Source organism: Temnothorax curvispinosus, unplaced genomic scaffold (assembly GCF_003070985.1).
Source record: "Temnothorax curvispinosus isolate PA1 unplaced genomic scaffold, ASM307098v1 QBEX01016800.1, whole genome shotgun sequence".
In the NCBI taxonomy this organism is placed as follows: domain Eukaryota; kingdom Metazoa; phylum Arthropoda; class Insecta; order Hymenoptera; family Formicidae; genus Temnothorax; species Temnothorax curvispinosus.
Window position 1 is genome coordinate 671,752 of NW_020226580.1, and position 13,712 is coordinate 685,463.

Below are 13,712 nucleotides of genomic sequence, written 5' to 3' on the forward strand. Positions count from 1 at the left end.
CGTGGCGATCGGCATGATAATCTAATTGATTATCTCATTGCATGAGATGAGATAATGAAGCTAATGTAGAATTCAGCATTAAACATTGTCGGCGTAATTCCTCATTTAAATAACGACGAATACATTTCTCGTTAATAGCGATTTTTTTATTATTAAAAAATACAAGTTTTATATAATTGAATTGAGAGTATGGAAAGTGTGCATATCGTATTATTAAAAATGCTACGTGATAATGTAATCCGTTTATTGCATTAGCCGTAACATCAATGGTGATGCACAAATTAATTATTATGTATTATATTAAACATCGCGTATTTATTCCTATTAAACATGAGTAATTCTTTGGATTCGATTCTACTTGTCAAATTGGAAATATTTTTTCTCGTTAATGACGTTTTTCGATCGTCGCCGGAAGGTGCGCGCGTAACGAACGATCGATGTGTAACATGCATGCAATGAAAGAGTCGGAGGGGGTTGGGAAACTCGCGCTCTTGTTAGGAACACAATGTGCACGTCGCTCAGCGGATGAAGCTCGGACGTTACGTGTCAATCGAACGTTATTAATTTGCGGTATTCATTACTCTCGTAGATAGATGGCGATTAGCATCATTGATAATAGCACGAATTAGTCATGCCAACGTATTATGTCGCATTAAACGTATTGGTCGTCCATTTCCACCGAATGTGAGCGACAGAATTAATAATTTAGATTGGTATAATCGCATACTTCTCTGGTTTATGATGAAACTGCGCATTATCTCGATCTCGATCATCTTTTAAATAAAAATGCTCCTCTCATGACACAACGCCTTAAATATCATAGTTTAATATATCAGGCAACATATTTAAATAGCTAATTTGTTAAGAAATATTAAATTGATACTACATAGTTCTAAAAAAATATATTACATTAAAATAAAATTAGTATCTAATTTTTTTTATTTTCTGAAAAATATTGGATTATTATTTAAGAAACGTATGTTAAGCTATCGATATATAGTATATTTTTTCATATATGATAAAGAAGAATTAAAATATATACCTAATACAGAATGATTTACCGCGAATCGATCGCGGCGTTGATTCGAAACCTCGAAGTTCTCGACGGAATCTTTGGCAAGATGTGCACGGATGATAGCGAATGCACTGGCGCGGAAGTGAAACTCAAAGAAGTTCCGGAATCGTCTTCGGCTGGATAACTCGGTGTCGCGTGTAACAAGCATGCGCGGATACACGATTCTCTTCGCGATTCTCCACATATATACGCATATTGTTTTCGCGGGTGCACTACTACGAAGGGGAGCTTGCACGACGCTCGTTTTGCACCTCTCATCCTCCTCATCCTCTTCATCGTCCGCCTTCGCATTCACTCTTCCCGGCCTCTGAATTCGCAGTTCCACGAGTGGGCGTTATTGTATTACGCTGTATACCACGGGGCAGACTCCTACGGTGCTCCGTGCCACGGATTCGGGTGTAAACGTTATTATTTTTCGCAATTTGCTAAGCAGATGCTCCCCATTGTGAAGCCGCCGTCGGTGCCCGGGGTTTATTTTCCCGGCTCGTCTCTGACAGTCGCTAACATTGCGATATTTTGTTTCTGTTCGTACAGCGGAATTTTTTTTATACGCGAATCCGTGCAATCGTGAAATTTTCATGCCCCTGTATGGACCCAAATATGAGATAGGGGAAAAAGAGGAGAAAATGAAGAGTACATGTGCATAGTGAAATAGAAATTTAAGTTAGTTTTGACACGAGACTTTTTAAATAACTTAGTGAATAATTATCTTAAGAATATTAAAAATATTCTTTATTGGAAAAAAAATCGTTTTTATATTTCTCATTTAATTTTACAATGTACGGATTAGGTTACAATGTACGGTATAACGTATAAACATAAACATAAACATATGATAGACTGGTTATGACAATATCTATTTCTGTTTTATTGTAATTATAAATAGATAAATTTTAAATTTGTATAATTGTATGATCTCTAAGATAAATTATTATTTTTGGGATAGATAGACACAAAAATTAAAAAAAGAAAGATATTAAAACGACAATATCATCTTCTTTTTCTGCGTTTGGATAAAAACTATTTAATAACTTTTATTTCTCTATATATGTATATGTATATTTTTATACATCTAATAATTCTTCTAATGTGAATTTTTAATTATCGATTGTCATAATTTTTACTTCCATTATGTCGCCTAGGAAATATTGTTGTTGTCTTTTTACACGGTTGTCTTTATACACGGTTTCAAGTTGCATCCCCATGATACGAGTGCGAATGGCGCGTATCCGCGTCGGATTCGGAGGCCGAATATTTAAACCAACTTGCTGGCGCGCATTGTTTCACCGGCATCCCTATCTCGGTGGACTACACACGTCGGGAAATAATGATCGCACCGGTCGTCTACCATCCCTTTCTTCTCGTCTCCTCCTTTGCCGACGTCGTTCGCGTTCTTCACGCCCGCGATGTTAAAGCATCCGCGACAAAAACGCTGCACTACCGGCTTGAGATTGTACCGGGCGCGTTTTTTTCTTCCAGTGACCGTGAACGAGGAGGTGGTTCAATGTGGAAAACGTTCGTGACTTTTCTTCGCTGTATATCTGCATTCTACCTGCATAGACAAAACATTCTCTCTCGTTTTTTAAGAAGTCTTGGGATGGGTTGTAGATAAATGATCGTATACAAACAAATAACTGATATCTAAAAAAAATTTTTTTAATTTATAGTTAATCTTTTTTATAACCATGTTCTATTTTTTACATAAATTCAAGGATAGAAGAATTATGTCGTCGCATACGTATATTGGTTTTGTTTCCTGCCTTCCAAACACTTTTTGCATGTATTATTCCTAAGGTTAATGATAACGCTACTGAATCGTATCCAGACCCGCTTAGCGCGTTAAACTAGTTTGAATAAACGAAGGGAAACAGACGTGCGAGAAAGAGGCGAGCTCAAAGTCGACACACCGTGAAGCAGAAGTTTGGTAGTCGTACAGGCCGGTAGTCTCTTTTTCGTTTTTTCTTGTCAGTCCTTTCCAAACATTCGCTCTTTTCAGAATTTATCATCATTTCTGTGATCTTCGGCGCCGCTGAAGTTACGGAGAAGCGATACTTTTGCGCCGAACTCGCCGACCGCTTTCTATAATATTTATTCCAATTTTTCGATTCTCTGATAATACATTTTCCATACAGCCAAATATCTAATTATTAAGTTAAATAACGAAAATATAACTATAGCATAATTATTTTTTGTAGATAAACTATTTTTGTACAAAATGTAATATATTTTTATATTTTTCAAAAATTTTTAATAAAACAATACAATTTTTTGAATAACAAAATATTTTATATTATCTTTTACAGATATATACTATGGAGGTGCGAACAGAAAGACCACGGACCGCCGGTCGAATAGCACCAACCGGGAGAGTAACACCGACGGTGCATCAAACCGGTGGAGGGCGAAGAAAAGCTATACCGGTTCCACCACCGAGAGTGCCGACTCCTATGCCTATCGCGAATAATAATCAGCAAAGGTAAGTGCATTTTGAAATTATAATTGAACATGTTTATGCCGGAAGGAATTAATTCTTCAAAATTCCTTTCTTTATCGCAACTATTTTCGGAAATATGTACGATATAATTAATTACCAATTTTGCGATATATTATTCGTCGAAAATGAGAATATGATTTCTATCACATGAATAAGCACGGACGATTATTTTAATATCTGGACAAGTGTACACACAATTTGTTGCGAAACTTAAATAATAATTAAATGATGACAAAGCATTAATGTTTCGGAATTGATTCTCTCTCGCATACCATTCGAGTCAGTCGTGCAGAAACGTCTGCGGCAATGACTCGATCGTCTGATCCGCAAGTTCGCGGAACTTCATGTGGCGAGGATATATCGGGATCGTGCTTTCCGAACTCGCACGGCGCAGGGTCGCTAGGGTGTCTATTCGTTCGACGATATGGCTTTGTCCCGCGGTTTAACGGTGGGTTTTACAGCGAGTTTCCAGTCACATCAATTCCTTGCGAGGATAAGTGCCGTTAAGTGCGCCGCCCCAAGGTGCAGTCGTGAATAGTATGTAGTGGCATGGCTCGGGATAGGTACGGCTGATTAAACTCAGCCAGGAAGCGCAAGGTCGTCGCTGCCCACTTCGTTGATCTCCTCTGCCAATCTGCTCCAGCCAAGCGTTGGCTCGTGCAGAACCGGGGATTTGCCCGCCACCACTCGCGGATAATACCACCCCCGAGATGTTAAGCTTCGTGGTTGGCGTATTTTTCGGGGCTGGTGTTCGCCAAGCTTGGGATTTTCGAGGGTGGTTTATCGGAACGCCACAAACTGCGCACATAAGTTGAGCTTGATAATTGAAAAGCTAAGTGGATGAAGGCGGATGGGTACGCGACACAAAGGGTGATTACGCTGTACTCATATGTAACGACTTAATCGGCGATTTTATGGAAGAGAATGGCGTATGTTTTTTTGAAAACGCAACATTGAATTTTGTTTTATCTTGTTACATCCAATTTTATTTAATATGAAAATTCTAATATTACATGTACGTAATATATATATTCGAACATGAAGTACGTTTTCGGGTAAAAGATACTTAAGTATTTAGGTTAATTAAATTTGTGATAAGTTTCGAAATTCGATTTCGTATTTTTCAGGGATTTCCTCTTTCTTCTCTTTCTCCTCTTTTATAGTCTTATGTTCAAGTTTGATAAAGGTCGTTCTTGAGTATGTCACTTAAGCGTACTGTCTAATTAAAGTTCTTCTCGTCTAATTAAGACGCTTTCCTTTTGTGTTGGATCTTGGAAACTAACATCTTAGATAAAAGTCACCGGTAATAAGCGCCGTCAGAAAAAGCGAAGAAAGAAATATATTCTCACGTTTCGTTTGATGGTTGATTATCGACGTCTGGTGAACATTTTTAACGAGTTGCAACCTGTAATTAATTACTATGCAATTACACCCTTTTCCCTCGATAAACACAGGAAACGATAAAGCACATAGAGACCATAACGCGCAACAGTTTTCCTCGGTTATATATTTGCACCATTAATTAAATCGTAACATTTTCTCGGTAAATTATAACAGATTAATAGAACAAAAACGAAATGTAATGTGGAATTTTCAGCAAAATCGACTTATATAACGTACAATGTTTTATTTTTTCGTTGCTAATGGATCTGACATCCGTGAAAATTTTTCAAGTTGTAACCCCGTCAAATAAAGTCTCATACGAATCTCAAAGCTTGTCGGGTTTCATATTCGTAATTATTCGGCTGGACATGGCCACGACGTGTAGTCGTTAAAGGACCTTAATCTCAAGCTTACGGTCCGGAGAGAGAAAGAGAGACAGAAAAAGAAAGAGTAGAAGAGAATAATGGAGCGTATAGAAAGGATGGGGGAGTACAGAGATTAGGGAACTGAAAGTTATCTCGAAAAGTGATTGTCATCATTGCCGGAGTCTTCGTCCGGAGTTGCATAGCATAGCGTATTTCTGTGATTTTGCTGTGCATTACGTTTTACGTGAATAAATGTACGTGTTACCGGTAATTACGTCGTAAAATAGGATCTTGTTTGCATTATTTCAATATTATTTCAATATTATAGTATTTATAGTATTAATGTGACAATTAATATTATCATAATATGTAATAAAAGTTATCTTGAATTTACATTTGAGATAACTTTTATTACATAATATTAATAAGTTAGATAACATTAATTATGTTACATGAATCAATATGATACGAAAAATTGATAACTTTTCTTAATTCAATCAAGATGATTTTGACAAAGAGAATAACTTTATGTAACAGGATGTTCCCACTAATAAAGTTAACAATCATTACTCTTTCTAATAATTTTATGACAACTGTTGCAAAATATAATGTAGCTATAATTTTTATAGTAATTAACGTATACATATTTTTTATTTTGTATTTACGGGATGTGCCGTATACGTAGCTTTATTTTTATTCCATTTTTATTTTGAATATGTTTGAGTTTTTTCTTGAATATATATTTGATATAATCGAACATATATACAACGCGAGCCTATTAATTACGAGTGAGTGACTATTTCAACCGCAAAAAAATATTTGCGTCAGTGTGAGTTATCGAGGAAAATTAAATGCATAGTGGTTAAATGCTGATCATTGAAATTCTACGATTTTCTGGTTCGCGGTATTTTTATGATTTCCGTGGCATCCCTTTTCCGATTCTTTCCCTCTCTCTCTCTCTCTCTCTCTCTCTCTTTCTCTCCATACGTACATTTCATTAAATACTCCTTTTTTTCCCGCATTCGCGACCACCCTTCGTAAATATTCGTGCGGCGAAGGTTCTACAGCTATTCGCCATGAATCCCCGTTCCCCGGGGGTGAACGTAGACGCGCAGCGAATGGAAGGGGTGGGGTGCGTCAGGAAGTTTGAAGTATTTTCCTCATAAAGCTTTCGAGGTATCTAAAATATTTGCGACGATGCGGATTTCGCTTCGGGATTTTAATTAATTAACGACCCGACACGCTGGCTGGCCCGAACGAACCAGTTCGGTCAGACGATATGTGTGAGGGAAGGCGATGATAGCGGCAAGTGGGTGGAGGAGGTAAAGGTTCATTAGAACCTCGTGCAGCTTGAAATTCTGTCGACCACAATGTAAATAACTCACTCGTGCTTTATATAAAGCAGAGGGAGGACCTTTGTGCCAAAGAGCCGCCCGTATGCGTTCATTAGCTGGTGTTTAGCTTTAGTTACACCGGTACATTTCGAACCGTTTCTGTCGCGGTGCGTGAACACGTCCGCGTATCATGCATTACACGTGTACGTGAAGAATCGTTGAAACGTATCGGAAGCGAGAGAGTATCTGGCTTCGTCCGGAAATGCGAAGCCTCACCGTATCCGTTTGCCCTGAGGTAATTGCATGGAAACTGATTGGATAAAAGGAACACCTAATGGCGTACTAGATTAAGAACTTGTTAAATCAGGAAAGGTAGGCGAGATTGTTTTACAAATGATTTCGTGATACTTTAATTAACAATACGTGAGATAATGCTTGAGTTTCCAATGCGTATTTCTTTCTTTCCATGGGAGATGAAAATATAAAATATAGGCATAGGTGCGAAAGGTGACTAACTTGTGCGTTGCGAATCTGCGTAAGTATAGGTATCTTTCGCCGCGAATGCACAAGGTAAGCGGATAAAAGATATACGAGATGCTGTAGATTACAATTATCGCTGCAACTTGGTCGAGCCGCATGGTCGCCTCGGTGAGGAAATAATGCGAAAGACAATAATTCCGATCTTTCAAAGCGGTTCTCCAGAATCTGGTACGTTTCCTGGGAATATTGTGACTAACGAACGCGCCGGAATATGCCACCGCGGTGGAATATACGCCAATTAGCTCGTATTTTTCGTCAAAGAGATCAAACCCTTTTCTGTATTAGTACAGGACCAGAGGTTATGGACGTAAAGAGTCGTTGGTAGAGACAAAGTGGAGGCAATGTTGGAGATAATATCAAAGGATAGTTAAGCCGTAGCATATATAGAGCGCCTGTGTCAGAGAGCTTTTGCGATTTCTGTATGAGGAAAACGCGTTCTACGCTCTTTTTTGTAAATTTAATCTATTGTGTCGCGCTGTTAATTTATTCTTTTTTACGCCGTTTTTCGTACACTTTGGCAAGAAATTATCCGAGAGAGTTTGTTAGAAAAGTTTGCGCGCGTTCGGTGGAAGAAGTATGATATCAGAGAAAAATAAAACACACTGATTAGATAGGGTGAGTTCGAAGAACTCCGGATCGCGTAATTTTAACGATGAATCTTAAGTCGATAGTTTCCAAGGAAACTTTTCTTATAAGGCTATTTGCTTACAATTTTTAATGAATCTTCTCCACAACAAATAATTAAAGCATAAATCAAAATTTCCAAAGAAATAATGTCCATAATGAATGTAAACTGTATAATAAATATAAGATTTTATTAGCTAGGTGTATCTCACAAACAGTGTTTACTTCCTTACCATGTTATAACAGAATCACGTCTAATAAATATTCGTTTTCCTTATTATAACGCCAATGTAATTAAATCATTTTATAACACCAATTGACACATCTTCCGCGTTCATTTGAACTTTGTCATCTCGTCCTCGGTTCAATATCCTTTCGCGCGTGATGCCACCGTATGAATCCAATTTGAGAGCGGTTGAAAGACTACCACTCGATTGATTTGTCGCGCATGTCGAGAGTTAATTAGCTTGGAGATGCTAATCTAAAGGTTCTCTAGCTGGCGACCTTTAATCAAGCGATTAATCAAGCGATAGCCGAACATATCGACGTCCATGTATATGTGACAATCAACCGTTTAAAACCACACGTTGATCGAGTTTCTTGTGATTTATCTAATTATTATTGTTTAACTGTTGCATTTTCTAATTACGCTCGTATAAAAAAATAATATATTTTTTGCTATCTTTTCTTATTTTCCGTAATTATCCATATATATGGACGTAACGTGTAATACTTCAGTATTTATAATTTTTGAATTTTTTATATATCTTTTTTTACAATTTTCAAAAATAATTTATTAATAACTTTATTACTTGACACACAAATCTTAACAATGTCGGATTTTTTCAAGTTATCTCTTGTCTTATTCGTTGATTATAATTGAAATTATCAACATATGTCAATAAACTGACTTTTGATTATAGTTTACTTTTTTATCTATAGGTATTTTAGACTTACTGTTTTTTTCTCTCTGGTATTGTTTTATGTGGATGTATCCTTACTAGAGATACCAGAGATGCATACACGAAAAACTAGCGATTAGTGACTCTCGATAGCAATTTACTTTTTTACGGCTTTTGATAACGAGTCGTTTCTTTATGGTCCTTTGAGAGTGATTTACCTCTTTACAACTGTTGATAGAGACTCGCGGGTTTCACGGGATTTGATAGTGATTTATATTTCGTCATACGGACTATTCCGTTCGCCGCCTTTTTTCATCCCGCATTGATCTGCACCGACGAATCTATCGGCGACCGCGCGCGCTTTCTGCTTTCGGTTTTTGATGGATTGTGCGAGTACGCGTGAATGCGCCACCTCAAATACGTCGAGGTGCTTAACGAGGCAGATTTTCACGGGAACGGCCGACAAATGGGAAAACGGATATCCTGCTACGATGCCGTGTACGTTTGCGATTCGAATCGCGGCGAACTACGCGTACGAGAATGGCACAGCGCGTCCGCAACGCAGGTCAAAGGCCCGCAGAATTTTTAACAAGCCCTGGAGTCGTTTCCATAAGAGGAAGGGGTGCCAAACCACATGTGCTCAGGTGTCACAAAAATACCATAATTCCTACCATTCCAACCATTCCAACCATTCCAACCCTTGACGTAGTTAAGGAGTAGTAACAAATGAGTGAATATGTAATCTCCTTTTTTATTTTCTTTATCGTTTCCAACACATACATAAAATGCATTAAAGAGTAATAAGGAGTGAGAAATGATATCTTGTAAAAAATTATTATATTTCGACGGAATATTATTTTAACTTTTTAACTTATTAACTTTTTTTATTTAAATACGTGAAATATATCTACATATTAGATACTGGCATGAGTTAAGCGTTATAATAATGAATATATTTGCCTGTCTTTATTTTCGTTCGTTCTACAGAATATCAATATTAATGAATTAAGAACGATCAGCTAATATTTTTTGGAAAAATTATTTTATAGTAGAATGTTTTTTTTAAGTAGTGAGATAACCTTCCCTTAGATTAAATTTCGGTGTTCGAGAGTTAACGTAACAGTACAAGATCTGCCTTATCGGCGCGCGATATACCCAGTGTCGCGATAGAAAGCACTTGGTATCTCGATCTAGCGGCAGGTCACAGAACACCATTGAAGGGATGCTGCGACGTCGGGACGCCGCGCGCCGATGATGCTCGGCGTCTCCGTTGGTAGGCGCCACTTTCCGGAGAGTCGTCGCCTCCTGGAGGGTGTCTTTCACCCTCGGCGGCGCGGTCGAAACTTTCCTCTATCGGGAGAGATTCATGGTGAAACCAAACTTGTAAAGTTGGAAACGTCCGCAGTACTACTCCGTAATTAATTAGATCGTGAAAATAATGTGCTTCCAATACCTATCATGGAATCGTATCAAACTGCGTAAACTTGAGCGTTAGCTTGGTTGAGATCCGTTCAATTTTCGCAATGTAATAGTTAACAATTGAAATCATTTCGAAGTTAACTTGTTGTTAATTTCTCTGTCTTTTATAGCCTTTAAAGATTTCATTCGTTGTTATTGATCAAATTGCGTTTGAGTTTTAACGCGTCACTTAACGTATCGCGAATACATAACAGCAGCGGACAATACAGATAAGCGATCTAACGTTCAATCGCTTTTCGCGAATGCGTTTATCACATTACTTCGGGAATCACGTCGTATTTATCCACATCGTGAATACTTTATCAGTCGCAGGTCGTTAACCTAATGGAAACGGCGTTAAGGCCGAGGGGATCAATATAGTGCACTTTCGCCGTCGTCATTTACGAAGGCCGAGGCCAATCGTAAGAAAAGACATCGTGAGGAAAAGGCGAGAGAATCCGCGCGGCTCTAATAGCGCGTGAACACACTTAATGGAACCATTTGAATCATAATGCGGTCGATCGGGGCTTATACGATTGGCAGTTTCTACCCGGGGGATCTCAGACCGCGCGTCTTGCTCTAATCGTCTTTTCTTATTAGAAAACCCGGTATCGGTCTTATTAGAAAACCCGGTATCGGTCAATCCCGCACCGTTACGAGGCAATCTCTCTTATAATGATAAAAGATCGATAATTTCAATATAAACGTGCGTGCGTTACTTTCATGTCATTTCTATAAAGCACATCGGTTCTCGCATGGCAATAAATTATTTTTGCCGCTCCATTTCTCTTTATGATTACGAACTAATGTTAATTAAAGTCTGTTCATAAACAGTATGTCAATTATTTTAGAGATAAATTGATAAATAGCTAATAGATAGCACAGAAATTAAAAATGGGTATATCTCACATATTGAAAATAAAGGAAAATTGAAATGCATAATACAAGAGTATAAAATTAAACTGGAGTGCGAAGCATATGATAAAATGTTAAAGGAAAGTGCGATAAGCAATCTTTTACTCGAAGGTTTTTAAAAAGAGTGGAGTTGCGCTTCGATCTCGTAATCGATATCGTACGCGCGACTAATACGGATCGTGGCTTACAGTGTAGTTCCATAGTCGAATATAATTATTTGTAATTTATTTAATATATCCGTGTTTTAACGATGTTAATTACGCGCGATGAGGCCGCCTCTCTATTGCCGTTTTCGCGCGCGCGTATAATCATTTCCCAGATATTAAACCTTGAGTCTCATGATCTCCGATACTTGTTTCTCTCCTTTGTTTTTGCGCGATAACAACTTCAATGTTATGACTGTCTTCCTGTTTTCTCGACTCTTTAGTTCAATTCATTTGATGATTTTCTTTCTCCGTTAATGGCGCTAAAATATATCGCGTTTAATTTTTTATATACCATTTAAGAAAGAAAATGATACGTCTTGAAAATTATTACGAAAACAATTTTTATAGATATTTATCAATTGCACTTTAGTTACGTATAGAATTGCGAATGTTTAATTAACGTTAGCTAGAAATAGACGGAATATATATGTAGAAAGACATGGACAAATGATAATGTTATCGTAAGAGTTAAATGCTAAATACGCTTAATGAGACATCGATTAGAAACTGTGCCTCACAAGTCGCTTTCCATTAATTAGCATGACTTAAAGAAGAAAGAATATTTGCTAGTTTAAATGGGACGGATTCATATTCGTTCATGAAAATGCGATAAGATTTATAGAAAGCCAACATTTTTTTTAATATCTGTATTTTTATGATAATATTCTTACAATTATATATACATATATATATATTATATATGTATAATTAATTTCAGCATTAAAAGCTGTTTATGAGATATAAATTGAGATAGTCAAATCATATAAATGTTTAATAATTTCAATTTGGAAATATCGATGATCGGTTTAGTTATCGCTAAGGGCAGAGTTCAAACGCGCAGACAGTGCTTACAAGCGCGCTATTTGCAGCCGTCGAGATAACGATCGATATTTCGACCATGCAGCTCCGTTAATGAGATCGTTTAATTCCACGCTCGCGCGACTCCACGTACGCGCTTACAGGTCGTTATAGTACTCGCTGCCGTCGCCTCAGACGTCTATCTATAATAATGATGCTAAATTACCATCTCTATCTGTCGTATCTCCAGTAACCCTCCCAGAGAATGACCAGGACGAGCGGGGGTCCTGTGGTAGGTAGTTCTGTGACTGATTTTACATTGAGGTTTTCGGATAGGATATGGACACCGCAATAGTAACCACAACCAATGTTTAACATATAATAACAATATATACAAATCTGTTATATAAAATTATATATAGTTATATAAAACAATTTTACACAAATATTTACAATTTTATATAAAATATATAATTTTATTATGCCAATAAAATAAAAATTAAAAAAATGATATTTAATCTCTAATATAATTTTTCGAAAAAACGATTTATTTCATTCGTATTATTCGCGTGCTGTTTAAGTGTCAGTGATTGGTCACTTGGAAATATATACATAAGTGTGTAGTGGATACACACGTGTGTGCATAAATGCGTCCGGTGCCAATGATCCGTTGTGAATAATCGACATTGCGTTTACCCGTGTCTACCTGCGACGTTGGGTGGACAAGTGGGCGTAGGACATGGATCACAAGATTATCTTGTCCATGGGATACCCTGTCTAAGAGATATTCTGTTTAAGTGTACATCGTACCATCGAGCATTGTCTCGTCGAAACGTGGAAATGTTAATCGAGAAAACCGTTTTCTCAAATGGTTAAGTTACTCGTATTTTCTTTTGATTGATATATCTTTTAAATATGAATTTTTTAAAAACATGCTAACATTATTCTTTGCGAAAAGCTGATTAAATACTGTTTTTAAATAACTTTAAAAAATTCATTATATGATATTCATTATAAAATAAAAAAATAAATCTGCTTCGATGAGTTATTATGGAACTATTAAATAATGCATGTAAATAATTAAACGGTGAATAATATATGGCTTTTCATTTTATCGTTCGTGAAACAATGACCATTGAAACGCGCGAGACTATAACACACAGGTGACAGGGATTGTTATAGGAAAAATCTGTAACGGACAGTGTTTAGTGTTTTAATTTTATTTTTCAGCTGATTCATCTCTCACTCTCTTTCTCCTTTTCTCTCTTTCCACGATACGGTCAATATTCGCGTTTCTACGGTGTGAGCCTAAACATTTTATTATTCATTGCGCACGTAAATATAAGCTGGCTATTATGACATATACGCACACTGTACGGCTTACCGTATCATAAAATTTGCGTGAGACCGCTTTTCTGTAAATCACGGACGTAATAACAGAGCACAATAGCAAATCTCAATTGTGAATCTGTTGTATCATTTTCGCTCACAAGCTCGGAATGCGCACGCGCGCGCGCGCACGTTTCGTTTACGTTTATTCGGCTTATTAATTGCAAGCGATACGGCGTATTTGTATTTTCTTTAAAATATATTCGTAATTAAAATATTACATGATGAT

At 37.0% G+C, this 13,712-nt stretch overlaps 1 protein-coding gene across 4 annotated transcripts in view; it reads left to right on the forward strand.

Annotated features, from left to right (window-relative positions):
- The window catches only part of LOC112467009, a 324,735-nt gene that overhangs the window by 50,323 nt on the left and 260,700 nt on the right, over positions 1 to 13,712 (forward strand). For all 4 annotated transcript variants that reach the window (XR_003042205.1, XM_025035429.1, XM_025035430.1 and 1 more), the window contains exon 2: positions 3,379 to 3,551. Coding sequence is in view for 3 of the 4 variants with exons in the window: in XM_025035429.1 (XP_024891197.1) it covers positions 3,379 to 3,551 (173 nt within the window). In the remaining variant the exon portion in view is untranslated. The remainder of the gene's footprint in view (positions 1 to 3,378; positions 3,552 to 13,712) is intronic.